We start from the raw sequence: 27,934 nt of genomic DNA, 5'->3' as shown, positions 1-27,934 counted from the left end.
CAGAGGGGGATTGGAAGGCCTGGTGGTGGTGGGAGGGGTTCGAGGATGCTCTGCTGGCTGCACATGTTCCTCCTTGGTGAACTCGACCTGTGTTTCCATTCAGCCCATGACACTTTGGCATTGCAGTCTGTATTTTAGCTTTCCATGCTGAATCCAGCAAGGTGCAATTAGTAGGCACTCTGACTAATTTTTAGAATTGAAGTGGGAACATTGCACTGGTAAACCTTGAAAATAACCTCAGAAAAGCTGTGATCCTTTTCCTCAGCCTTGCCTGAGTCACCTTTGGCTGAGTGTCCCTCAGAACTCTGTTCCTTTGGTTTGGTGGCTCAGTTTTCTGACTTTCTGCTGCTTTTCTTTCTCTAAGGAATGAAGCAATGACATTCAGGAATGTTCCGCTTCCCTAAAGCATAGCCTGGAACTGTGAAGTGCTGGAGGCTAAGACTTCTTGTCGTATATTCTAAGTAGGAATGTTCATTTGCTGTATTTTGAAAGCTGAAAATTTAGAATTAATTCATGATAACCGCTAGTTGTAGATGATAGCACCTTAAAGCTTTGTTGATTTACAGAAGTCCTGTCAAAAATTTCTCAGGCATATACAGTTGATACTAGACACAGAAATGTGCCTTCCTGCCTCCTCCCTGTCACTTTAAAGATGGAAGCGCCAATGTTGCTGGGACAGAAGGCAGCTGAGGAGGGAGGATGGAGTGGTGTAGAAAGGTTGTGAGCATTTTTTTTTTTTTAATTTGGGCTTCTTGCTATAATCCCTCTTTCTTCCTACTTTCCTGTTTTTTGGGTTGACCCACCCTTACTCCTTGTTGCTTTTACCCTGCCAAGGCAGATCCTGATGTTTCTTACCTCTTCCCCTCCCTCCTTCCTCCGTTCCTTTTTGCCCTTTTACATCTTTGTGCCATGAGTCACTTTGCTCTTTGACAGTGGCAACAAAATGTGGTGTATGATAAAAGGAGGCAAAGCCAATATCTGCCTGTGTGCGTTAAACCCATAATTTATGTCACCTCACCTGTGCTCAAGAAGGTATGCTCCCAAAAGTAAAGACTTTTTGTCGTGGCTACTTTTACAGCAATAGAAAAGGATTCGTCCAGTAAACAACATGCAAACAACAGTCTTTATATGCTGGTCCAGGAGCATCCGGATAGCGCTTTATCTCAGTGCTCATAACCACCCTATGAGTTAGATGGTGTGATCCCCATCTTGGGCAAAAGTCACAGCTCAGATGTTAAGGGACCTACTGCTCTGGGTCACACAGAGCTGGGAAGCGGGGTGATACCTGCGAGTCCAGATCAGTTGTTCCTTGATTCTACCTCAGAGTAAGTAAACAGGACCCTGACTTTTGTATACTTCCAACATAGCCTAGTTTTAAAAATCCACAGGGATTTTTCACCTACAGATTAGGAGATATGGTCTGGTCTTGGATCTAGAGATTCCCAGGAGGGTGAAACGTGAAGATGCTGTATGCTGCTGACTCAGATACACCATCGATTGGATCTAGAATGGATTCAGGGTTTAAACAACAACCACCACCACTACTACCACCACCCTCGCCCCACACATATACACATACAGATCTCAGAAGAGCCCCTACGACACTTGGTAATAGTCCAGGGCTGCGCAGTGACACCCCAAGAGGCTTGTTTACTTCGGCCACAACTCTTGTGGCCCAGAGGGAACAACACCCACTTCCAGGGTGCCCAGGAGAGGTGCTTCCACTTGACAGTACTTCCAGCAATGTCCCCTCACAACTGGCCAGCCTGGCCAAACTCAGCCAAGCAGCCATGGGTGTAAACTAGTGTGGCAGTGCCACCTAGTGACTGCCTGCTGCAGTGCTCTTCTCTGCCTCAGAGATGCAAAGCTGAACCTGTCTGCTGGGCACCACCCTCTCATACACATAGAAAGAGACAGATTACCTCTTTTTACTTTTCTCACTCAAATGAAGACAGAAGAAAAATTTCAAATGTGCAAAGTTAAAAGGGAAAAATAGTCAAGGTAAAAAACTACTAAGTTTTGGTGTTTTAGAGTTAATAAAGAAGTATGTAATTTATGATAATTCCGGCTGGCTCCTGGCTAAACTGAAGCTGGATTTTAGAGGTGGCATTTTCCTGCCTGTCTCTGCTGCTTTCCTTTGGTGGCTTGTTGGTTTTGAAGGGCGTCTGTATCGGGGTCATGAGGATCCTGAAGCCGCGTTTGTGTTGGCAGGATCTAGTGATAGGGAGTGGAGAAGAGCAGGGCTGCGTGCAGGGGACCAGGAGGAAGTCCTCAACGACTGGGTCACTTCACACCCTCTGACCTGAAGGGGCTTCCGGTAAATTATTTACGGAGTAGTTTTATACATACAACTTCAGTGTTTTCACTTTAGAACACACTCATTCAGATAGATTTGTAGTAAAGTGTTGGACCTACTGGATTTTAAATTTTATTTGATTTTAAAACTTTAGGTTTGTAATTTTAGGTGTCAATATTATATTATTAGATATTCTTGTTATTACTTTCAGTCTCTTAAGTATTTACTTGATATGTCTTTATATCTGGTATTCACATAAAAAAAACTTGTATATGACCTTATTATTATTATTAGTTCTGGCCTGTGATTTTCTTTCTTACTAGATTTTTAACTTCTCAAGAATGCTTACTGTTTCTTATTCATCTACACTTCTAGTGCCTCCAAAAGTTTCTTTATACATGTAGATATTCAATGTCACTGAATGAGAAACTTCTCTTGAAATAAAGCTAATGGGTGATTCTCGAACTTGGCAACGCATTAAAATCACCTGGGGAGCTTTTAAAAAATCCTCATGTCACATCACAGCTCCACTCCCGGACATCTTGGCCTAATTGGTTGAGTGTGGAGCCTTTGCAAAGATTTTTTAATGCGTCCCAGGTGAATCTAATGTGCCACCAAGCAGTACCTTTGATATAAATCAGCGGCAAATAAGAGATAGGTGTTAACCCCTGTTTCCTGAGCCGTTGGCAGACAGGGCATTTTTCCCTCTGGACCTAGCTCTGAGTCTCCTTTGGACTTTTTTTTATATGTTTTCATGAGGAACCCTGATGGCGCAAACAAATAACTGCTGCTGGACTGCTAACCTAAAGGCTGGTGGTTTGAACCCACCCAGCAGCTCCATGGAAGAAAGACCTGGTGATCTGCTTCGGTAGAGATTACAGTCAAGAAGACCCTTCAGGACAGTTCTACTGTGTCACATGGGGCTGCTGTGAGCTGGAATCGAATCCACAGCACCTAACAATAGCAACAATGTATGTTTAAATTAATTTTTTTACTTACTTTAAATCTAGACTACATGCACATAGTTGGAACTTAGAGGGGAGTAAATATACCCCTCTCACCTCTCTGAGACTGTAACCAATGATTATCAAAATAGCAGCTTCGTTACTGATATAAAGGTGATTTGGATACGACCGCTTGATCTATAGCCAGATGGGCTGCCTAGTGCTCTGACGACTCATCGCTGAAGCGGGTGGAGTCATAGGTGCACCCTTGTACCGTAAAGAAGACCCCTCATTTTCCCTCTCTCACTCCTCCCCGCTCCACTCCTGGTAAACTTACTCCATGCAAAACAAAATGCCCCTGCTCTATGGGCAAGCAGAGCTACACTTGTTCAGTTACTCCTCCCAGATTCTTTATCCCTTCCTTCTATTTACAAAACTGACTCAAAGCGACCCTATAGGATAGAGTAGAACTGCCCCTTAGGGTTTCCAAGGAACAGCTGATGAATTAGAACTGCTGACCTTTTTTTTGGTTAGCAGCCAACTTTTAACTACTGTGTCACCAGAGGGTCGCTATGAGTTGGAATCCACTCAACAGTACCTAACAACCACAACATCTACAAAACCAGGTAAAATAAATAGATTGCTTCCTCCCTTCCCACCTCCAACACACACTTGTTAAGACAGTTAAGTAGTGTTGGAGGCAACCATTTGTAATGTTTAGCTGGGATCTATTTTTCTCCCTCTTTGAAACTTTTAAGATCTTCTCTTTATTCCTGGTATTTTAAATTTTACAATGATCTACTTGGTGTGGGCTTTTCCTTATTCAGTATGCAGACACTCAGCAGGGCCTTCCCTTGGGAAATGCCTGCCTTCCAGTTTTTTTGTCATTCCATTTTCTGTGTTCTCATTTTGGAAAGCCAATTGTTGGATCCTCTAAATTGATTCTCTGAGGATTCTATCTTGTTTGTTCTCTCTCTCTCTCTTTTTCATTTTTGTCTTTTTGTTCTACTTTCTGGGAAATTTTTACCACTGTATTTTCTAATCTTGTTATGCTTTTTCTTACTGTAATTTAAAGTCTCCTTTTTATTCTTTAACTATACCTTCTGTGAAGCTTCCTTTTCCTGTTTTATGAATGAAATAGTTCTCTTAGGTCTTTCATGATATAATGTATAGAGTTTATATGCCTGACCCCCCATTACCCTGATTCTTCTGGTTTACCAGAATTCTCCTTCACCATCATTCAGGTTCCTCCCTTCCTTCTTTTCTTTTTTCTCTTCCCCTTTTCTCTCCCCCGCCCTGTCACCACCTGTATCTTTTCTGTAGAAAGCATACCTCAAATGTGTGGTGATCATTTGCTATTTTTTTTTTTAATTCAAGAATGGAAATTGGAAGCCAGTTGGAAGTTCTGTATGGGAAAAGGGCTTATTGTCTGATAAAAATCACCACTCAGTAACTAGGTGGAAAGCTGAGTTTTTCATTATCCCTAATGAATCCTTAACGGTAATGATTTTTATTATTAGTGAGAGCCTCTGAGTGGTACAAACAGGTAATATGCTCAGCTGCTAACTGAAAGGTCAGAGGTTTGGATCCACTTAGAGGAAAATCCTGGCAATCTAATCGATCACTGAAAACCCTGTGGAACACAGTTCTACTCTGACACTCTGACTCAGTGGCAACTGGTTGGAATGTCAGTCTAGGTTGTTTTTTCTCTGGGGCTGTTCTGTTTCACCAGTGGAAAAAAATATATTCTTTTCCTCTGTACTAGCGAGTTCTAGTTTTAGTGTCCTGGGTAGGGAGTGAAGAAAAGAAAGTAGGGACACTGTTTAGTTCAGAAACAGCACTTAATCCCCGAGTGTTCAGCACCTAACATCTATTCTGCCCTTAGCTGGGCCCTGGGTCCCCAAGTCACCTGCCTGTGCCCCAAGATAAACCTATTTCCTGTCAGTTGCATGGCAGTGCCAGAGAGGGGCAGGGACCTCAAGAATCATCATTCTGTATGCTTATACTTAATCAGTTCTCCTGTTTTCAGCTTTGGACCTCATCCACCCATTGCGCGGTATGTGGTTTCCTTAAGTGTGAGATTCTCGTGAGTTCTTTGGGTGAACCGGCTCCCCTTTATTCATCATTCTCTCTGGGAATTTGGGACATACTTCTTTACCCAACCAAGTCAGCTACTGCTTTTTCATGTAATTTCAATATGACAATCTCTGTTTTTAAATTGGGGTACCGTCTTAGTTACCTAGTGCTGCTATAACAGAAATACCACAAGTTGATGGCTTTAACAAACTGAAGTATATTCTCTCACAGTTTAGAAGGCTAGATGTCCAAATTTAGGGTGCCAGCTCCAAGGGAAGGCTTTCTTCCTCTGTTGGCTCTGGGGGAAGGTCTTTGTCATCAATCTTTCCTGGTCTAGGACCTTCTCAGTGCAGACTCTGGGTCCAAAGGATGCGCTCTGCTCCTGGTTCTTCTTGCTTGGTGGTAATGAGGTCCCTCTCCTCTATGCTCGCTTCTCTCTTTTACATCTCAAAAGAGATTGACTCAAGATACAGTCTAATCCTGTAGATTGTATGTATCCTGCCTCATTAACGTAACTTTCTAATCCTGTCTCATTAACATCATAGAGGTTAGGATTTACACCATGTAGGATAATTATATCAGATAACAAAACAGAGGACAACCACACAAAACTGGGAATCATGGCCTAGCCAAACTGACTCACATTTTTGGGAGACACAATTCAATCCATAGCAGGTACTTAGGCCATTTATTTTTAATGTGGTTACAGATGTGGTTGGGTTGAATCTGTCTCCTGTTTTCTTTTTGTCACATATTTTTTCTTCCTTTTTCCCTCTTTTCTGCTGCCTTTTGGATTTTATTTCATCTTATAACCTTTATTGGCTTATCAGCTGTTACTCTTTGATATGTTATTTTGGTGGTTCCTTTAAGGTTTATGGAGTCTCTGGGTAGTGCCAATGGTTAAACACTCAGCTACTAACTGAATAGTTGGCAGTTCAAAATTGCCTAGAAGTGCCCTGAAAGAAAGGCCTGGTGATCTACTTCCAAAAGATCACAGCCTTTGAAATCCCTCTGGAGTGCAGTTCTACTCTGAAACACATAAGAATGCCATGAGTCAAAAGCAACTTGGCAACTGGTTTGGATTTTTTTTGGTTTAGGGTTTACAGGATAACTACATCTAAGTTATCATATACTATGGCTCAGTTATCATAGTCTGCCCTCACCTGATAGTATAACACTTACTACAATCTATCCAAGTGATAGTATATCACTCTACATATAGTATAAGAACCATACAATGGTATTCTCCCACTTCCACAGCTTTGGATAGTTTGACATGCATGTACTAGTCAGTACCCAGCTGAATAATCAGGGGACCCCTCTACAGATCTCTGGAGCTCTCTCTACGCAGCTCTCTCCTCTTTGGTTTTTGGTCTTCTGAACTCTAGCCATGTTGGCCTCCCTGGACTCCCACCTCTGTCTCCTCAACTTGGGGTGGTGGGGGGGGATCACTGGGCTCTTCCTGGTTTTTCTCCTTGAGTTGCATCCTGGAGACTCTCCAGGGTGGTTGTGTGGACAACCTTATTTGTTTACCATCTGTCAGGGATCTTTGTCCTTTGTTGCTGGATGACCAGTCTTGAAAACTATTGTTTCAAATATCTTGTCTGGTTTTTTTTTAGTTGTTTCATTTCTGAGGGTGGTGGTTGTTATTGTGTGCCATCAAGTTGATTCCAATTCATTGGGACCCTGGTGGCACGATGGCCTAAGAGCTTGGTGGCTAACCAAAAGGTTGGCAGTTCAAACCCACCAGTGGCCCTTCAGGAGAAAAGACCTGGTAGTCTGCTCCTGTAAACCCTATGGGGCAGTCCTATTCTGTCCGATAAGGTCTCTGTGAGTTGCTATGAGAGTTGTGAGGGTAAATCTCCTATTACTCTATTTTGGCTGGAAGCAGAATTTCCATGCACTTTCATTCTTATAAAAATGTGTTACTTCTCATTCCCTGATGTCTCTTTTCCCTTCACTTTGTTCTTCTGGGTGTATACCTTTTTTACTCCCTTTCAGTCATTTTGGTGGTATTTTAGGAGAGGAGATGAAATGGTGGCTTGATCACATGCATTTAAATCTTCATAGTACTTTTCACCTTATAACTAGGGGCTGACATTTGAGATGAGATCTTTTTGCCATTTCTAGTATTAATAATTATTTTAATAGAGGGGGATTAATGAACATAGTTTTTCAGCTATTATCCTCCAATGCAGAGTAATGTTGTACAGATAGAAGAAGATCTCGTAAGTTGCACACACATCTTGGCATATAACAGGACATACCCTATTCCTGCTGACCAATGGACAAGAATCGTTCCTGCGCTTTTTGTGTCTCTAAGTATGTGATTTTGAAGGCCTAGTATGTGACTCTGAGGCAAGTCAGATTGAGAACAAATGTTTCACATTGTCACACTAATTCATTCCATAAACACTTATCAAATCCTTGCTATATTCGTCTAAACACTGGATGAGGACTCAACAATGAATAAGGCAGAGTCCTTGTCCTCAAAGTCTTTGTAATTTAGAGTCCAGGGGCATGTTAGATAAGCAAATTATGAATCAGGTGTCTTTTATGATCCATGTAAAAATTTATTGAATAGCGGAGAGGTACCCAAAAGCTGCTTCTGGGATACAGAGTAAGGACCTGTATGCAGTCCAGCCTGAAACTACCATGCTGACCAAAAGCTATGTGGAATCTAGAGAAGATGACCCATGGACAGATTCTTGAAGGACAATTCAGGGCTAGGAAGTGGAGAAGAAGGTGTTTCCATGCAGAAGGAAATGCATCTGCATAGAAAGAGAGCTGTGAAAGATGATGGCATAATTGCCCACCAATAGTGTGGCCAAGGCTCATGTTGCTTCTGGAACGGTGCTGAGGGGTAATGGGATAGCTGGGCGGAGACTGCCTCATTCAGAGGGAACTAATCAATGAGCCCCTTGGAAAGATGGCTCTTGTGAACTTAACAGATGTTATAGAAAGCTGTCGTGTGTGATTTAAGAAAGAGTGCTAAGCTATAAAAAAAAAAGCTATAGAAAGCAATAAATGAAGGAATGGGAACAAAGAAAAGCAACATTTCGTGTACTTTAAAGCCTTAAAGCTGGTCTCATGATCTTTTGAGTCTATGAAGCATGCAATAAGTCCCCTCCCGAAAGCCCTTATTCTAAAAGCTTGAGATCATCGGGCATTCCTGGCACTAATTTTAATCTTATTTAATGTATTTTTTTATTAAACAAGTGTTCATATTGACCAAAACTTGAAATGTGCCATGTGAGTCATTTCTTCCAGTCTTTCCCAGAACAGTTCTCCTCATGGAGAAGGTTGGAATTGTCTGAATAAGTCTGTGAAATAAACTTCTACGATAAGAAATGTTTTGAAAATTTTTTAAATATTTAAATTGCACATATTACCACTTACAATGGTGTGAATCTGGCATAAATTCAAAATCCGGGTGTGTTCTAAGCACTAATAATCATCCCAAAGATAAGTCTAAAATTTTTCTGACTTGCCAAGATAGAAATCTGGTGATTATTCTAATAATACCTAATTTGGTCCCTAATTAACTCATCTTGACTGTTCACAACTAAGTGTGTCTGTATACCATATAAACATTCATATGAAATGTTATTTTTCCAATCTGAGCCATTTTTCAAGCAGGTTTATCACTTTATAAGCAAAAAGGATAATGTACCATTGAATCCCAAGCCCTAAAATACCAATTCCTAGAAAGATACTTGTTTCTCATTAGGCTCTCCAACACAGGATTAAAGTCTCTGGCCCAGTGGAACACGCATCGCATATAATAAGCATTGACTGAATGTTATAATGGCAGAGTGCTTAAAAGTTTGGCAAAGAGTCCAATGAGGATGGGAGAAATTTGTATATTTAAAACATGTCTGTTTATTAAAGGTGAGCAACTAAGGAGAAGTCCACTTGCCTAAATGTTCCTGTGAATGGCTTTCATTGTGATTTTTGAAAGTCAATTACTGCTCTAGACTTTGAAAACCAAACCCAAAGTGCTCCAGGAAGAACAATTGAGAAAGACTTCCATATCCAAGCCACTCTTGAGATTTCCTTGTAGGCACCGGCCATGAAATTGCCCCCTAGAGATCTTTAATATTATGAAATCTCGAACTCATCTTTCTAGTTGCTCTAACAAAGGAAAACCATATGCCTAGCATATAGTACACCATCCGTCTGTCAGTGTGTTGTTACTGTGGTGGCTTGCATGTTGCTGTGATGCTGGAAGCTATGTCATTGGTATTTCAAATACCAGCAGGGCTACCGACGGTAAACAGGTTTCAGTGAAGCTTCCAGACTGAGACAGACAAGGAAGAAAGGCCTGGCAATCTACTTCCAAAAAATAGCCAACGAAAACCCTATGGATCACAACAGAATATTGTTCAATAAAGTGCTGGAAGATGAGCCCCTAGGTTGTAGGCACTACACAGTGGCCACAACAGTGGACTAAGAATTGCCAAGGATCGCAACGATGGCGCAAGACCAGGCAATGTGCCATTATGTTGTACATGGGGTTGTCATGAGATGGAACTGACTCAACAATGAACAAAAACAGCAGATAGTAATCATCTGGTCGCTCACTGCATAAAAACAGCCTGAAATGAAGATTTCCCTGTGGCATGGTCATATCTTCTAATCTAATGACCGAGAACACTTTGTTGACATAGAGCAGGTGACGTGTATAACTATTTCAGCCAAATAAGATTGTCTGTGTATGAAAACACTACATGTTAAATGAGAAAATGCAAGTACTATATGTATGTATATATGCATCGGGGAAGCTAGAGCCATTAACTCTTAAATGTATCAGATCTCTGTGTGCATCCTGCTTTGTTCAGAAGAAACTTTGTCTCATATTTAACAGTTGAATAGGAAATTAACCCACACCTAAGCCAAGATAATGTATTCTCCGTTTCAAGCAACTGCATGGTGAGGAACACTCTGCAGAGAGCCCTAATACCATGCCTGTGTCATAATCCAGAACTTACCTCTGAGGGTCTTGTTGTGACCAAAAACCATATTCTCCCATAGAGGCCCTGTTACACGTACACAGCAGACTCCCAGAACAGCCACAAAAGCTGTTGTAGCCGCAGTATAGCACTAATCACATCGCCATACTCGTATGTACACATTAGGTAACAAAGTTTCGCAGGAGAAAAGCACTTGCCTTAATGCTGGCAATACATCTCGACCTTCCATATGGCAACAGCAGCCTCTCTGCCCAGCCATTCTGGGAAGAGGGGGCTCCACCACTAGGTCATGATGGCAATTCCACGGGCATGGGACAGCGGAGGCCTGCCCTCCCACCACCACAAACTTGCAGGATGCCCATCAGCAGGAGCTTGCTGCCTCTTCACACGCCCTTACTTCTCTTCCAGGAGATTGCAGGGGTTGCCCTTACTCTGGTGCTCCACTCAACCCCAGCCAGGGCTTCCTCCTTCCTTAGACGGAAGTGGCAGGGAACAGTGTTTCTTAGCTTCTCTCTTACTTCTTTTGAAGAAGACAAGTGTGTAAAAGTAGTAAGCATAGGTCTTTTGTATATCCAAAGACAGAAGTAAGATCCAGTGATAAAACCAACCAAACCAAACCCACTGCCGTCTAGTCGATTCCGACTCATAGCGACCCTATAGGACAGATCCAGTGATACTGCAGAAGAAAACCTGTTCATTTTGGGATGAAGAACAGAAGGAAAAAAAAAAAGAAAATGTGATAGCCTAGTGTATGTTTTATATGGGATCAATCCTGGGGCTTTGGCACCCTAGCTCTGTCTACACGGAGAGTCTGGTTGAAAGGCAGGACTGAATGAGTGTGAACCAGAGGATGATGCATCCAGGTGACTACAGCATGCTTTGTGGCATCGGAGAACAAGAAATGAGGAAAGAACGGCATTCCCCAGTGGTGTCTGACAGTTTGAAGGACAGTGGTCCTTAAAGGAAGGAACACCTCTAGTGGCCAGAGCCTGGGGCCTGACTGCCACAGAGACCCGAAGAGAACCGCTCTGTCCCATGGCTACACAGAACTTGAGTCTGGAGCAAATTCTTCTCAGGGTAACAACTCTCACGGCCTTGCTGTTGTCTGCGTGGTGGATAGCGTGTCTACGTAATGGGCAAAGGGCCCACAGCACTGTTGATTCAAGCAAAATGTTACAGGAAATCTGGTTGCTATATAAAAATCCTCCTCCCCACAGAAAGCCTTGACACCTTAAAGAACAATCAGGCTAAACTATATCCCTCTCCGTCTTTTTGACTGCAAGCTCTTTGTGTTCAACTGATAAGTCAACAACTTTTATTAGGCTCAAGTTCTGGTCAGGGACTGTGTGATCAAAGGTACAGTTTCTGCCTTCAAGCAGAATGGCTGGTGAAGTGCCGACAGGTGGACAGTACGGCATAGTCCTGTGACTGAGGGATGCGCAGGGTGCTGAGGGAGGCCAAGGGAGGGGCCAGGGAGAAAAGGAGACAGGAAAGGCTTCCACCTGAATTTACTTTGAAGGATAACTAGGAATTAATCCCATTAAGTCAAAAAGGTGACCAAAGATAGTCCAAGCAGAGGGAACAGCTTGGTGCAAAGATATGGAGTGAGACTGGGGAACTGTGTGTTGTCCCACATCTGGTACCTCAGTTGGGCATCCAGGAGGGACGAGACATGGGCAAGGGGCCGAGGAATGTGCAAAGACAAAAGTGTGGACATCATCTAACGGCAAGGAGAAAATCAGTTTCCATATTTTAAAGTTGCCCTTTCTGATTTACTTTCAGAGTTAAGGCACTTCCTGCTGTCTTTCAGATTGTTTATATGGAATCTCAACTGTATTTACAATGATGAGCTTTGAAAACCCCTAAATAGAGCAGTTTATAGAGTATGCTTCGTTATATTATTGAATTGAATCAAACTGCTCTTAGCTACCAGAACTGTAGACTAATTAAAAAGGCCTGGTTATGTTCGCTGTTTTTCAGGTACCATGATCAACAGGATGTTACCAGCAACTTCCTTGGAGCCATGTGGTTGATATCAATAACTTTTCTCTCCATTGGTTATGGTGACATGGTACCTAACACATACTGTGGGAAAGGCGTTTGTTTGCTTACTGGAATTATGGTAAGTGACTTTTTGCTTCTCTTCTTTTTTATTTACTCTCAAGAAGACACTGACACTATTCAGTTCCTGTGCATTGCATGCTACTTGTGTTCTCCACAGCAGGAAATTAGTACAAATTAATCAGCTCTGTGTTGGGAAAGAGCACCAACAGTTTTCATCTTAATTCTTCGCATCACGTAGTTCCATTGAAGGCATATTGCTGCTAGATTGCTCGTTGGAAAACATCATTACCTGTTTGTGGGCCAGTCACTGAGATGAACTAATTTTATCTTAGAGCATTGGCTTTGGAGTCAGGAGGCCCTTTGTTTGAATGTGAGCTCTGCCATTTCCTAGCTGTGGGAAGCTGAGTACACATGTCATCTCTGAAACTTCGTTTTCTGATCTGTAGAATATGAGCTATAATAACTACATTGAAGGGTGTTGAAGGACTGAAGAATTAATAATTGTCTATTTTATTCTAAAAATATTTGTTGAGTGCCAGCTGTGTGTCAGGCACTGGCCTAGGAATTGGGAATACAGCAAAAGCAGATAGACACAGGCCCCGCATCATGGAGCTTATAGGGGAGGACCAACATTAAAAATACTAACAAATACGTTTTCATTACATTTGTGACAAGTGTTATAAAGCAGAAGAGCAGCAAAGCTTCTGATCTGATTTAGGGACTGTCTGAGAGAGGTGGGATCTACTCGAAGAATCCTTAGAAAATTGACTTTTAGGCTGAGATGAGTAGGATGAGTAGCCAGGCAAAGAGGGAGGAAGGAAGGGCACCCCAAGAAGAGGAAATGGCCTATTTGAAGGACCTTCAGTACATTTCAGTGGGGTCACTAGCTGGGGAGTGTACTACGTGAAGGGAGAGAGTGGCATATGGGAGGCCATATCTTGTGGAATGCTCCAGACAGGTTTTTAGCCGGAAGTGACATGCCACTGTCCTTCAGAGGCACATGGCAGGCTCAGCCACATTCCCTGCTGCCCACATGCTACGATTTGGCCAGGACTGGTTTGTACCATCTTAGTTATATGAAAATGGAAGGCTAGGAAGTTGTCTAGAATTCATTTATACGGCAGTGTGAATTTTTAAATATTTAAGCCAGAGGCCATTTGAAGTTGATGATACACCACTTTCAGTGGCCTCAGCTTCTCTTTATTCTCTTTCTGATTTTTATAGATTTTTTTTTTACAGCAAAGAGTGTTACTTTGATGCTTGTTTGATTTCTGCCTACATAAGGATGTGAACCAGAGCTTAGAGCTCCTCAGGCTGCCAATTCCCAGAATTTCTAAAGTTAGGCACCCCTGCCCAACGTCTTCCCTTGTGGCCTTCCATATGCTGGCTCTCCATTGGAGGGCGTTCAGCAGTGGCCACTGCAGAGGGCACACCCTCGCAGCAGCTGTGTAGGAAGGTTTTTCCAGGAATCAGAGCTAGCTGGAAGGACTGAGCCCATGGCATTTATGGGGTGGGAACAACCTTCCCTGATCGGGTAGTACTGAGCTAGGATAAGGCAACTAGCTGTGTAAACAATATCTGTGGCCAGTGTTAAGGTCACCAGTTGTAAAGAGTTGAACATTTGAAGTCGCAATAATGGAAAATACAACTTTGCGGTATAATACAACTTGGTGAATTGTAGTGAGCTTTGTTTTGTCACTGCAGTCGATATAGTCCATTATATGCTTACTACTGAGTCACTTTCCCCTTCTCCTAAAAAGATGGCATTTTTATTATTGTATAATGCTTTGGGAAGTAAAATTTACATAGCTGTAATTTTTTATGGAGGGCCCCATAACAAGCCCTCAATGGACGTGAAAAGGGAGCTGGTAATTGCAGTCTCTCCCCTCATGTTTAGTAGAAACAACTTCCTTCGTGTTACATTTTGGCAAGAGGTCCCCTGTCTTGTTCCCCGATCAGGGTGACTAAGGATTCATGCATAGTGGCTCGTTTGCAGTGGGATCAGAGGCAAATCTGAGGTTAGCCTTGCCTGGTACTTTGATCTTTCCTAGATTTTTTCTTTGTCCCCAATGTCTCAAGAAGAGTTCCTTCAAAGTCCCCTTGGACGGTACATACTCTTTTATGTATTTGCTTAAATTGTTTCCTTGCTTGGGTTTTACTAGCCATCTTGTTGTCTTAGTTATTATTTAGTGCTGCTTTAACAGAAATAACAAAAGTGGGTGGCTTTAAAAAACAAATTTATTTTCTCACAGATTAGGAGGCTAGAAGTGGGAATTCAGGGTGCTGGCTCTAGGAGAAGGCTTTTTCTGTCAACTCTGGAAGAAGCTCCTTGTCCCTTCAGCTTCTGTTTCCTGGTTTCTTGGAGGTCTCCATGTGTCTTGACATCTATGTCTTACCCCATCTCTCCTCTGCTGTGTTGCTTAATCTTTTATATGTCAAAAGAGATTGACTCCAGAAACACACTACACTAATCCTGCCTCATTAACATAACAAAGACAGTCCATTCCCAAATGGGATTATAGCCAGAGGTTAGGATTTACAACACGGTTTGGGGGGCATAATTTAATCCGTAACACTTTTTTTTTTTTTTTAATAGAAGTTATCAGCAACTTTATACGGACACAAAAATGTTACATATAATGAAATTTATAGTGACATCATTCCTGCTGTCTAGGTTCATGGTAAAACAATTCATCCTACAGTTCTTAGGCTGGTGACTTCTTCAACTCCTTCCTTGGCTGCTGCTTTGTAAACAAAAAAAAAAAAATTTTTTTTTTTAATGTTATGAAAATAATAACATTTGCCAATTCAGCACCTTTCACAGGTACAATTCATTGACACCAATTATATCAATCATGTTGTGCAACCTTCACCAATATCTGTTGCCAAATTTTCTATCACTGTAAACAGAGGCTCAGTGCTTCCTGAACATTGATTTCCCCTAGAAGCAACTAAATTTGGCTTACTTGCATATAGAGAGCTTCTATAATCTTTGAATCGCCTCTATCCCTAGATAAGCAGATGCTTGTAGAGTCATGCCAAAGAGGAGTCTTCTGGGGGTGAATTTCTGGGCATTGATTACCTCCTATATAAATTTCCTGAGGATCAAGAGGTTGTCTAGAAACAAATATGGGGAGTGTTTGGCTGACAATATAGATATTGTTTTTATTGTCTTTTTGATTTTAGGAAGTTTAAATATCATTTTGTCTTATTTTGAGTTATCGAAGCCGGAAATGACTTGATTTTATTTCAAGTATTTATTTTCCTGTTCCTCCTTGGGCTTTCACAGTGCATGATTAAGTAAAATGCACATTGCCAGCTTTCCTATGAGCTTTCTCTCTTTTGGCCAAAGAAATTTAATCTGTGACACCCCTGAGAGAGCACAGGGTCATCTCTGAATCGTCTTGTATATTATCTCTGAAGTACTGTGTTTCTTTGTGCTGTTTTATATTTGAATTTTCTTGTGTTTATGAAATTTTGATAGAATGCATACCTTTATGTGGTATTTTTCATTTTGAGGCAAAATAGAATTCGTCCAAATGCTAACACTCAAAGCTTTCTCATTTTAAAAATTTACATGTAAAGAAATTAGCACTGCTTGTTTTCTTCATAAAGGTAATGAAATTAATTATGCCATGAACGTGGAAGTCCACATTTTATAGGGTAAAACTCAAAGCTAGATTGTGTCATGAGTCATATTTTTGAGAGCCAAGTATATGAATATGTAGTGCTCTTGGCAGAAATATATTGTTAAACTATGAGGAAAGACTGTTTTCTGTAATATTTCTAAGAAAGAAACAAATGTCCTTGTCAAAAAATAACTCTTGGCTTCTCTTCAGTAAATTGTGAATCCAAGACAATCATGCAAAGCTTTTCTTATAATTTTTAGGTTGTGTTTACAATGTTATACATAAATGATTATGGAAATACTAAATAGATGTATCTTCTATTCTGAAAATGCTTTAACAAGCGTTCCAGTGTGTTGGGTCAAACCAGTTGAGTAGAAATTTCCCTTTTACCAACACTTAACCTATCAACCTTTTGGTTAGCAGCCATAGCTCTTCACCACTACGCCACCAGGGTTTCGTTCCTAGGGATAGGAGTTGATTATCTGATAGTGGTCTATAAACCCCTAGATTTTGAAGGAGTTCACCAACTATCCCTCAACAAAAGTGAGCTCACTTCAGACATGTGTAATTTAGATTTCTTTCATCCCAGTGGTTACTCTGGAGAAACATATGCAATGCAGAAATGTTGCCCAGTTCACAATAACTTAAAAATTACCACACTAGATAATTTTTTAAAAAAAGCAAACCCAAAGCATAGTAAATTCAGAAGCCTGTGTACCACCTAGTCTTTTCCCTAAGCTAAGAACATTTGACAATTAACCATCTTGTCAGCATCGAATTTACCCAGTGTTGAGGAGTCTTGATTTAAGAACACAGGGCAACTCAGTCATTTGTCAGAGTTCACTACTTTTTATCCTGAAGGGTAGTGCGCTACAGTGTTAACTCAGTCAGAGGATGCTCTCAAACCCAGCAATGAATTAGCCAGAGCTGAAACAAGAAGTGACTGATGCGAAGGAGGGCCAAGTCTACGCAGTCTGATTGTATTCCTGCCACTTTCTCTCTTTCCCTTGAGATTTTTTTCTCCCCCGCCAGTGGACACAGGAAGCCATTCCCTTAATGTTGTATTTTCTAGGATCTTTTTATTTATCTTATATCATTTGCCATCAGGTGTTTAATATAAAATAAATAAAACAATTTTGAAAACGTTTTTTACTTTTGGTTTGTTTGCTTTTTGGTTCTTCCTGGTATGTTCATTTAATCTCATCAAATAAAGGCCCAGTAAGGAGAGAATACCTTTAAATTCTTACAATAGTTTCTATTTTGTGCAGAGCAGCAGGAGGGGATGATGGCCTTTTCAGTGATAAGGCTAAATTCCCCATCAGTGCCCTAAGCGGACCTTCACTACTCCCCTCAGTGGATCCCGAGAAAAATTTGATAAGAAATATGACAGCTGCTTTCTTCCAGGTACAGGCAAGTATAGCTGGAAGTTTCTGTGACCTTCTAGCATTCAACTCCTTGACTCCACAATTCCACCTAATGTTTCTCAACTATCAGCACTTTTAGTTGGCACAGCTACCCTTCCTGTCTCTAAGATGCGTGCACTCACATTGGCACCGTGGTTAAAAAGGAGATTGAAACCCAGGGATGACTCATCATTGAGGCCAGTTTTATGCAGAGCATCCTTCTTTCCAGCAACCAAATACCAGAATGAGCTGAAAAAGCAAGTCACTGAAAAGGAGACAGGTTTCCCAGGCCAGAGTTTTAGCCCTCAACCCTCAAAGCCACTTTGACCGTCTCATCTCTTGCTTAGCATGAGGACATATGAAATTGACCTCCACCCCTCATATCAGCAAATAGCAACTGGAATTAGAAGAAAATGGAGGTGCGGCATTTTCTATAGAGGGACTTTGTCTTAAAATGTCCTTGAATGTTTATTTTCATGACCTGAGGAGACCTTGCAAAACTTACATGGAGTATCATATTGAAGCTGAGTGCTTTATAGAGTTCCATTTGCCAGAACTGATTGTTTTGTATATTTTTATGAATGAATAATTATTAATGTCAGGCAAGGGCAGTAAAAAAATGTCTTTATTGTTCTATTGAGTCAGTTAACCCTAAGGATAGAGAAATGGCCAATGTTTTAAATATTCATTTTACTTTTCTTCTGGAGGATAAGCTGATATTTTAAAATCAGTTTTAAAGCTGATTTTATTAATTTGGGGGCAGTTTAGATTTTTTTCCAAATTAATTCTATTTTTATAATATTTTAACTACTTATAGCCTAAATAAATTGGCTATAAAATTGAAGTTTGAACTTTTAAGTGCTATTATAAAACCCCCAAAGGAAAATTAATTACTGGAATATTACAAACATTGTTTTCATCAGAGTCATTCTCTGTGATGATGAGTAGTCTAGATTTTTTTTAATATAAATGTCATTAGGTTGAATTTTTGAATACCTTTTTCAATAAGGAAGTACTTAAAACTTTTTTTTTTCAGTGTGTTATTGAAGGAATTTCCTAGGCTTTTATTCTTATTAAAGCTTAATCCTAAAATGGTTTTTCAAAATGATTTTTGGAACTATTTGCAGGATCAGCATAACCAGCTAATCTAGAGTAAAACTATGTCACATCTCTGATATGTGATAAATGGTCTGGGCAAAAATGAGCTACCTGAACTTCTTTTATATTCTAGGGATCAGCACGGCCTATAGTTTCCGTGCTATAAGGAAGAATAAAGTGGAGCCAAGCGCACTGCATTTTAATTTGGCAGCATTTAAGACTCTCCAGGTGTTGGGAGTCAGCAGTAGCTTATGCTCTCTGGTTGTCATTTGTCTTTTCAGGTTGGTCTGAACATAGGGTATAATGAGCATTAACAGTGCTTATCTTTTCTAAGGCAAGGCCTTTCTCTCTCTCTTCCTCTCTCCCCTGAAAAACTTAAGCCCTTGCTGTTAATATGTTGGTTTCATAAACACAGTAATTTGCCTTAGTTTTTCCCTAAAAACATAAATGAAACTGGAGAGAAGTAACCAGGATATTAATTTCACAGAATAGCATAACAACATATGTTAATACCAACTGTTTATACATTGAGTGTGATGGTGACAGGCTTCAGAGAAAATGTTGTGAGAGCATACTCACTTTCATTCTTACTTTATGAAACAGAATGGTCCTGGAAGCAGACACTGAGTGGACAATAACATTATGCAATTTCTTAAGTTACTATAATCATTATTAATGTGTTGGCAGGAATTTACCTTGAGCCTAGAAAGCTTTCAGAAGTTGGCCAGATTCATTCTGTATAACTCTAAAAATCAAAGTACTCTCCTATAACCCAACTCAGTATACAGTAAAGCCTGCTAAAGGCGGAAAACTTGAGAGACCTGGAAAAAATGAGGCAGTCAAGTTCTGGGTCTCATAGGTTTTACTGTATATCAGATCCTCTTAAGATTTATTAAGAACCTAGAGAGGTATGAACGTAATTAAAGCAAGATTTAAAGATAAGTGAAGGGCTTCAAATCTGGGGAAAAAGAGGTTTCGAAGTGGCCCTTGAGTTATAATTTAAAGAAATACACAGTTGGGACAATGGCGTGAAAGATTCAGGCAATAGTTTCAGTAAATACTAATTGTCAGATTTACTTCTACAATTTGCCACAAAGGTATTCATTTTAATGCATGAGACTTCTGGTGAGCTAGAGAACACTTTACAAGAAATGGGCCAGCAGCAGGAAAGAATAGAGCAAAGTATAAACACAAATAAAAATCAACTTCCAAAGGCTCTTGATACCAGTGATTTTCCACTCCTGTTAGGATTTTGATTTCTTTCCAGAAGGATCTCAGCAGAGATCCTGCCAGAACAATATCCATCTTCTGTGCCAACTGCCCTCTTCATGGCTATCTCTCTAGCAGTAGAAGCCCCTTGGATTTTTACATTTCCTGCTTGCTAAAGAACCATTGCTATCCCAAATCTCACAAAACTCCCTGATAAAGGAATACCTGGAAGCATACATGCAACAGGTGATCCTGTACTTGGAAGCAGATGCTAGTCCATAAAGCAGACAGGTACATGTGGGAATGGTGGTGGTGTGTGGCCACTAATTACTTCCACTGATTAGGGCTAGTCCTCTCATAACTATTTAGATTTTGTATTTTTAGCTGCCATTGAGTTGGCTTCCAATTCATAGCAACCCCTGTGTGTCATAGTAGAACTGTGCTCCATAGGGTTTTCAATGGCTAAGTTTTGCAAGTAGATTGCCAAGTCTTTCCTCCTAGGATTTAGTGGTAGATATCTGAAATGAAAACCCTGGTGGCGTAATGGTTAAGTGCTACAGCTGCTAACCAAAGGGTCAGCAGTTCAAATCCACCAGGCGCTCCTTGGAAACTCCCTGGGGCAGTTCTACTCTGTCCTGTAGGGTCATTATGAGTCGGAATCGACTTGACGGCACTGGGTTTGGTTTGGTTTCTTTGGATCTGAAATGAAGATGGGTATAAATGCTTTCAAAGGCCATTCTTTCCTTTCATCAGTATCCAGCTCTAAAAACACCTTGCCTTCATTGTCTGCACACCACACAAACTACCAGGATCACTATCACACAGACGGACGTTCCTTACCTGTGTTCTCTGTCATCTGCTTTTACTTTCCTTGTTTTACTTATGAATACATTCAGGAAATAAAAGTCAAATGACTGTGATAAAAACCTTTCTTGTTTTCAGTCCTAGACCAACGAATGAGTTGTTATATTTATTCAAATGAAAATGGTTCTATATTTTAATTATATAATAAACCATAAGTAAACTATGATGCATTTAAAATCATTTTCCTAGGTTAAATTTTTTTAAGTTAATGTAAATACGTATAAAAGATAGGTTAAATGTTTTCTTAAGCCACAAATTATCACTTTTAAATGTACAATTTTGTATTTATATAAGTAAAATTTGTTTATTAGAACAAAGTAAGTCACCAATATTCCAACCACTGAGAGATAACCAAAAAAACAAACCTATTGCTGTTGAGTCAATTCCAGCTCACAGCGACCCTCTGGGACAGACTGGAGCTGCCCCATAGAGTTTCCAAGGAGCACCTGGTAGATTTGAACTGCTGACCTTTTTGTTAGCAGCCGTAGCTCTTAACCACTACACCACCAGAGTTTCCCCTATATTCACAGCTGGACTTATTTCTTTCTGGTTTTTTTTTTTTTAGGTGGCTTTTTAAAAAAATAAAATTGGGAGCATATTATGCATATAACTTTCCTGCTTGCTTTTTAAACATTATATTGTATCTTTAAATATTTTAGAAGTAAAAAATTGAATACAGTCATAATGTTATCCTATGTGCATGGTTGCCATGAGTCAGAATCGACCTGACAGCAGTGAGTTTTTTTTTTTTTTTAATATTAGATATCCAAGATGTTGACAACCACATTTTTAAGGTGCAAGTTTAAGGTGCAAAGTTGATATTTTAACTAGTGATTTTTAGATAAAAATGAAGCCTTTCTCCCAGACCTACTGGTAATGATGGAAATCAGGCTACCTCATGGGAATTTAAGACTCTTTCTTGGATGGCTATGCTGTGAGCACCCTACACTTCACTCCTGGTTATCTGTCCATTGAAACTTGCTTGGCAATCTCTGCTGCTCTGTTGCCCTCTCAGGGTTGAGATTCTGTGCGTAAGTCTGGACTTCCCTTTCATGGACCCCTTAGGAGCCCGTTTAGTTGGTGCCTTCCCTCCCAGCAGCAGGTTGGCTGTTCCCAGCACTGGTGAGGTATCTGTGGCAGCACGGCCTTGGCTTGGGTTCTCCAGCCTTGCCTCCTAACTTTGTACTTAATCGTTGGTGTTTCACCAGAGAACTCTTATATCTCATGACTTGCGATGGACACACCTTGATCATATTGATCATACAGGAGAGGACTACAACCTTTGGGGTACCACATAGTGTCCCATCTCTTATCCCAAGTGATCATCACAATAGCTTAATACCCAAAGGACTGTTGTTGCTTTCTTCAAAATAAAGGCGGCCCAAGCATCTCTTTGTGCTGGTATACCTCTAGAATAGTAGGATGGCTTATCGCTTACCTTTAGTACTTCATATACCCTGCTGTCTAGGTCACTACGATCTTCCTGTGATTCCTTCCGTTACATACGTGGAAAACTCTGAAGTTGTGAGTATGCTGAGTTAATTAGCCCCATTTTCTCCTGGTACATTGCAGTTGATTGGCTCAAGGCCTGCTGGTCTCATCTTGAGAGAAGATTATGGAATATTCTTTCCCCAAAAATACTTATCTTTATGCCATGCAGTTATGCTAATTTATTCTTATTTGTTCCCATTATACTTGTAGCATATAACTGGTTGCTCTACTTTTTAAAAAGTTTCTGATCATGCAGAAAGTTACTTTTTGACCATTTATTTGTGATAGAAATGTGTTTTACTTAAATATTATGCTTTAGTACTTAAGATATGTGAACTTTTCTCAACCACAATCTAAAGGCCTATTACTTGTGTTTGTTGACCATGTGTTTTCTGCAGTATTTATTGGAGACACTGAATATTACAGAGCTTTTATCTCAAAAAGCTTATACATTTAACACAAAACATACTTTTAAATTTCATTAGAAAGTAATAACTCCTAGGGGTTCTTTTTTCTCCTTGTTTTCAGGGTGCTGGTTGCACAGCCCTGGTGGTAGCTGTAGTGGCGAGAAAGCTAGAACTTACCAAAGCAGAAAAACACGTGCACAATTTCATGATGGATACTCAGCTGACTAAAAGAGTAAGTTACCACCCATGTATCTTCGAAAGAAATATTTTTTTAATGGTGGACAATATAGTTTTTGACATCTGAATTGGAAATGACATGCTTGAAAATTGAGGCATTCTTAGAAACAATTCCATTTTTTACATTTTGATAATAGGCCAGTCCTAATTTTAGGTCAGGTTAGGAAATAATTGGACAACTGTGGTATTTTCTCAAGGATAAAAATAAGCCACATAAATCTAAATAAATAGGCTACTTAACATTTAAGTGCGGCGTATACAAAAAGCAGCCAATATTGGATTGCGTAGGAAGGAGCACACTGCCAGTATAATATAGGAGTGTTATGAGAAGGTGATTCCACAAATATTATAAGCCAGTCTAGAGACTGTGGTTGCAGAGATGAATAAAAAACAACCACTAACCTTTAGGAACCAAAGGTAGTGACAGAGACAGGCCCTGTCCATAATTTAAATGTCATCAGAGAGAATGTCAAGTGGTATAGCACCTGGGTGAGATATCAATGTCCAAAAAAAGCTGGGCCCCAGGCCCCACTCCAAGCACACCGTATGTATAAACTCATTTTATCCTCACAGCTTTATGAGGGACATGCTGTTTTTATGCCCATTTTACAAATGTGGAAACCAAGAGGTTAGCTCACTTGCTCAAAGTCATTATATCAAGGTAGAAAGCCAAGTAAGAGGAAAAAGATTTCTATTAGACTAAATTTTTAGCCTCTCTTAATGGTCACCAGAGTTTCTAAAATTCTAAGGTCAAAAATAACTAAAAATTATAACACCGTCATCTTGCGATTTAACCACTCACCAAAGTGGAATCCAATCAGGCTGTCACTGAAATAACAGAACACAATGTCATTTGGTAACTTCACCCATAAAAGAATCAATAGAAATTTCAAGTAAAGTTCTAATTTTCAGTGTTTCTACTTACTCTTGATTTTGGTTGTGTGTATAGAAGTAATCTTGTATAACTTCCTAGTAGTCATTTCAATAGAAATGAAAACATTAATTGCAATCCCCTTGCTGATGCTTTCTGAGTCTTAACTCCTAAACACTGTTGTTCTGTTCATTGGCAGTTATGTCCTTTGGAGTTCTGTACTGCCAGTTTGTGTCTGAGTCACCAGCTTTACCATATCACAACAACACTTCCCTTGTATAATCAAAATACTTTTGTCAGTAAGATTATCTGTTTGTTTTCTCAGGAATAAAGTTAATGCCCTAAAATACTAGCCCCCCCCCAAAAAAAAAATACCTTAAAATACCATATAGCCCACATGTTTGCATGTAAATCTTCTCAACAGTAAAAAATTATGATTGAGCCGCAAATAAGAAAGCCAAGTTAGCATGTTTGGGCAGATACTGTCATGTTTCATAAGCAGGGTTTTTAGTTTTATCCTAAGAAGGAAGTATGTAATTTCTTTAAATTTTACTTTAGATTATTGATATTTTATATCCAAATTATTGAAAAGACAAGGACTTCAGTTACAATATCTACAGTATCACCTTGCTGTGTATGCCTATGATGAAGATTTTTGTGAGTCACTCATTTTCATTCAGGAAAAGATCCAGGTTGATTTCATAGTTTAGTTACTTTAGTTCAGGGTTTTTCAACTGCAGCACTATTGATCTTTCAAACTGCATAATTCTGTTGCAGGGCTGTCCTGTGCATTGTAGCGGGGCTATTCTGTGCATTGTAGGATGTTTAGCAGCATCTGACCTCTACCCACTAGATGCTAGAGCTCCCCCCAACTTAGAGCAACCAAAAATGTCTCCAGACATTGCCAGATATCCCCTGAATAGACAAATCTCCCAGTTGAGAACCACGGTTTTAGTTTAGTTTGTTATTCCCCAAGGGTTTTGATGTTTTAGTAGAGAAGATAAAAAACAAAACCTGTTACCACTGAGTTGATTCTAACTCATAGCGACCCCATAGGCTTTCCAAGGCTGTAATTTTTACAGAAGCAGACTGCCACAAAGACTAGACTAGACTAGGATGATTCCTCTTAACAGATTTTGACTCTAGAAAATTTATTCCAATTTTCATTGAAATAATTATATTCATTTAATAAATGTGTATCTTATGCTATATGTATGTATCAGCTCTCAGCAGCTGATTTTTTGGAAGTAGATTGCCAAGGCTTTTTTCCAAGGCCCTTCTGGATGGACTTGAACTGCCAACCTTTTGGTTAGCAGATGAGTGTTTAACTATTGGCACCACCCAGGGACATACATACACATATATATACTATGTATGTATGGCCATGTTAACTAAAAAAATACTATATTTGAAAACAATATTAAGAGAGATTGTTCTGTGTAATTCTAAAAGTTTACCTGGCAATCTGCAATTCAAAAAAGGCTGGTGAGTATTTGTACCCAGATTAATAATTTCAAAATGAAAGCATAATACCAATAATTTGTCACCTGGCTTAGCAAGATAGGACCAGCTATTTCATAAATTTGCAGTTTATCATACTTTTCATTCAGGTCAGAACCAAGAGGAAAACTTGGAGTTTGGCCCTCAGAATATTCTCATTTTGGAAAGAAACTTAAAAATAAGCAATTCTGAGAACGCAGACATAAATTTAAGTAACTAGATGTACCATGAAGGATAATTATACATATTAATGTCCACTGTGGGGGTTTCCAATGCTGTTAAGAATTCTCAATAAGAACATTATTATATGGTTATATAATTGTGTTTCCTGCGTGTATCTTAACAAGTGAACAGAAATTTTGGGGGACTTACTCTGTGTACCTTTTCCATGGTCCTTGGCTACACACCCCAGCGGATTAAAACAAAAAAGGGACCACTTGGCATTGCCCTGTTCCACAGGCTTAGTAGCATTGTCCATGTCCAGCTGTCACCACAGAGCATATGTGGCAAGATTTTACCTTAGTTATCAGAACTGGAGGCAAGAAATTGTCCTGGTTCTTTAGTCAGAGACTAGAAGTACTCCACTAAAAAGTCTCTGAAGGGAGAGGCAGCAGGAAGAAAAACAAAGAAATATAAGTTGAAAAAGAAGAATCAAAGTAGTTATAGAAAGAGTATAAAGAAAGAAGCCTTTTAGACAATGCTCTAGTTACCTATATCATCTACGTTTGAATAAAGCAAATTTTCAGTTAAAGGCTAGTTTTAACAGTTGTAGTGGTTTATAAAGTACTGTTATACTTAACAATATATCTTGCCATACTTCCTATGGCTTCAGCAATATAACATTTCATGGCCTTTACACCATGAAAGTGGTTTTAAGGCATCTGGGTAAGTACTGCTACTTTTAATAGATTTCCTTTAGGGCCTTCATTTTCTCAAATTATTAAATTTCCTCTTTATTAATATGCCTTTTAAATTTTTTCTGCTAAAATATTTTAATTATAGTTAAGCATTCATGGGGTAGAGCAAACATTTTTATTTTCCAATGTATGTGAAAGGGGGGTCCTGTTAGCAATGAATTGTCCCTCCACTTGCCTTATTTTTTGAGGATTAGGAAATAAATTATATTTCAGAGTGATTTTGGTCTGTTAATTGGCTCTAGAATTATTGCAGGTACTAAATTTCTGAGGTATATCTGTGATTCCATCTCATACCACCTATCACAGGATCTAGCATGTGGTAGAGAATCGGTACATTTGTTGAATTCATAGGTGGAAATGGACTAACCCACTTAGAACCCAGGTCTCCTCTAAACCTGAACACTCTTATTATTAGGAATTATAAATTATATTTGATTGATAGATATGTATCTGTGGTTCATAATAAGGAGAAGTTTTATGATGCCAGTCATACATACGATGGTGCTCAATTTAACTACATAGGTATTTATTTAGTACCAGCTATGCCCAAAGCACTCAGCTGGAGAAACACAAAGATTGGTGACATGACCCTTGCCCTCTAAGAGTTTGTAAAAGCCCTGGAAAGGGGACTAAGGGGGTCTTGAGAGATATATTACTAGATGATTGTATGAAGGGTTCTTAATTGAAAAAACAGAGATTTAAATGATCTAAATGATCACTGATGCATAGAACTGCTTCCCTGTTCCTGTTTTTTCCTATAAGTTTGCATATCGTTTTCATACAACTTCCCCATCAATTCAAACCTGTACAACACTGAGGTACTTTGGCCCTGGCCTCTGTCTGTCCCCTTTCAACTCTAAGAGGGAAGAAAAATGTCCTGTTAAAAACACATCTGAGTAATAGGCAGAGGGTGGGTTGTTTATTCTTCTGGGATGTATTTTTTGGTGGCTGCCATTTTGAAAAGTAGCACTTAAAGATGCTTTAAAATCTTTACTACTGTAGTTGAAAATCTACTAGGGAGTTAGACATGTTTCAAAGTAAATGCACATGTTTGAAAACAGCTACAGGAATTTCATTTTTAGATGAAGAATTCATTCAGCCTATCAGCTAAAATGAGTATTCAGTAAATACAAATCCCAAAACTTAAGGCCTCAAGGGCATCACCTGCCCCATTGAACTCTGAAATTGAGGTTCCCTACGCCCCTTCAACCAAACCTCCATCATCCCAAAGAGAAGGGATCATTTAAAATGCATCAAGATAAGCAGTGAATCTCTTTTTTAAAAGCTTACAGACTTCAGAGGGCGGAGCCAAAACAGCAGACTAGTCAAGTGCATTAAGCCATCCTACCTGCTGCAACAAAGACCTGAAAAACCAAGTGATACAGATATCAATCCTGAAACTCTGAATCTTAAATGAAGGGTAAAATATTAGATCAGAAGTCACTGAGGAGAAGAAGAAACATAGAAAATGGGGAAGGAATAGAGATACAGAGTGGAGATTCTTGGCCAAATAGCATGACTCAGCATGACCACATTGGAATGAAACCAACAGCGCAGCATGTAGAAAGCCATCTTCACAGAATTCCCAACAGGAGATAGAGGTACAGCACGGATATACGCAGGGCTAAGTAAGACCACGTTTGCTGGCTGAAACTGAAAAAGAAGCCCAGACTCTCTCACCCTGTAACCACAGGCACATGCTCCTACAACCCCCACCCCTCTGGTGAACAGAGGCTATAACTGCCCCATCCCAGCAACCCTAACTACCAACGCCACCCTATTCCCCTCCTCCATCTAGCTCCCTCTGCCCCTTCCTTCGCCCCAACCTCCTGCCTCTCTCCTCCACCCTGCCAGCCACATCTGCAAGGAAAACTGGCCCAGACCACAGGCCTGGACCCCCCCAGCCCCTTCCCACCAACTGCCATGGCCCCACTACAACCCGGTTCATGCTGCAA

General features: G+C 40.0%; 1 protein-coding gene across 3 annotated transcripts in view; it reads left to right on the top strand.

The window, feature by feature from the left end:
- The window catches only part of KCNN2 (potassium calcium-activated channel subfamily N member 2), a 160,387-nt gene that overhangs the window by 113,224 nt on the left and 19,229 nt on the right, over nt 1–27,934 (top strand). For all 3 annotated transcript variants that reach the window (XM_049873643.1, XM_049873644.1, XM_049873646.1), the window contains 2 exons: nt 12,270–12,411; nt 22,576–22,686. In XM_049873643.1, the coding sequence (XP_049729600.1) occupies nt 12,270–12,411; nt 22,576–22,686 (253 nt within the window). The remainder of the gene's footprint in view (nt 1–12,269; nt 12,412–22,575; nt 22,687–27,934) is intronic.

This window comes from Elephas maximus, chromosome 2 (assembly GCF_024166365.1).
Source record: "Elephas maximus indicus isolate mEleMax1 chromosome 2, mEleMax1 primary haplotype, whole genome shotgun sequence".
In the NCBI taxonomy this organism is placed as follows: Eukaryota; Metazoa; Chordata; class Mammalia; order Proboscidea; family Elephantidae; genus Elephas; species Elephas maximus.
Note: the sequence above shows the minus strand (reverse complement) of the source record. Positions and strands in the feature narration are given on the sequence as shown.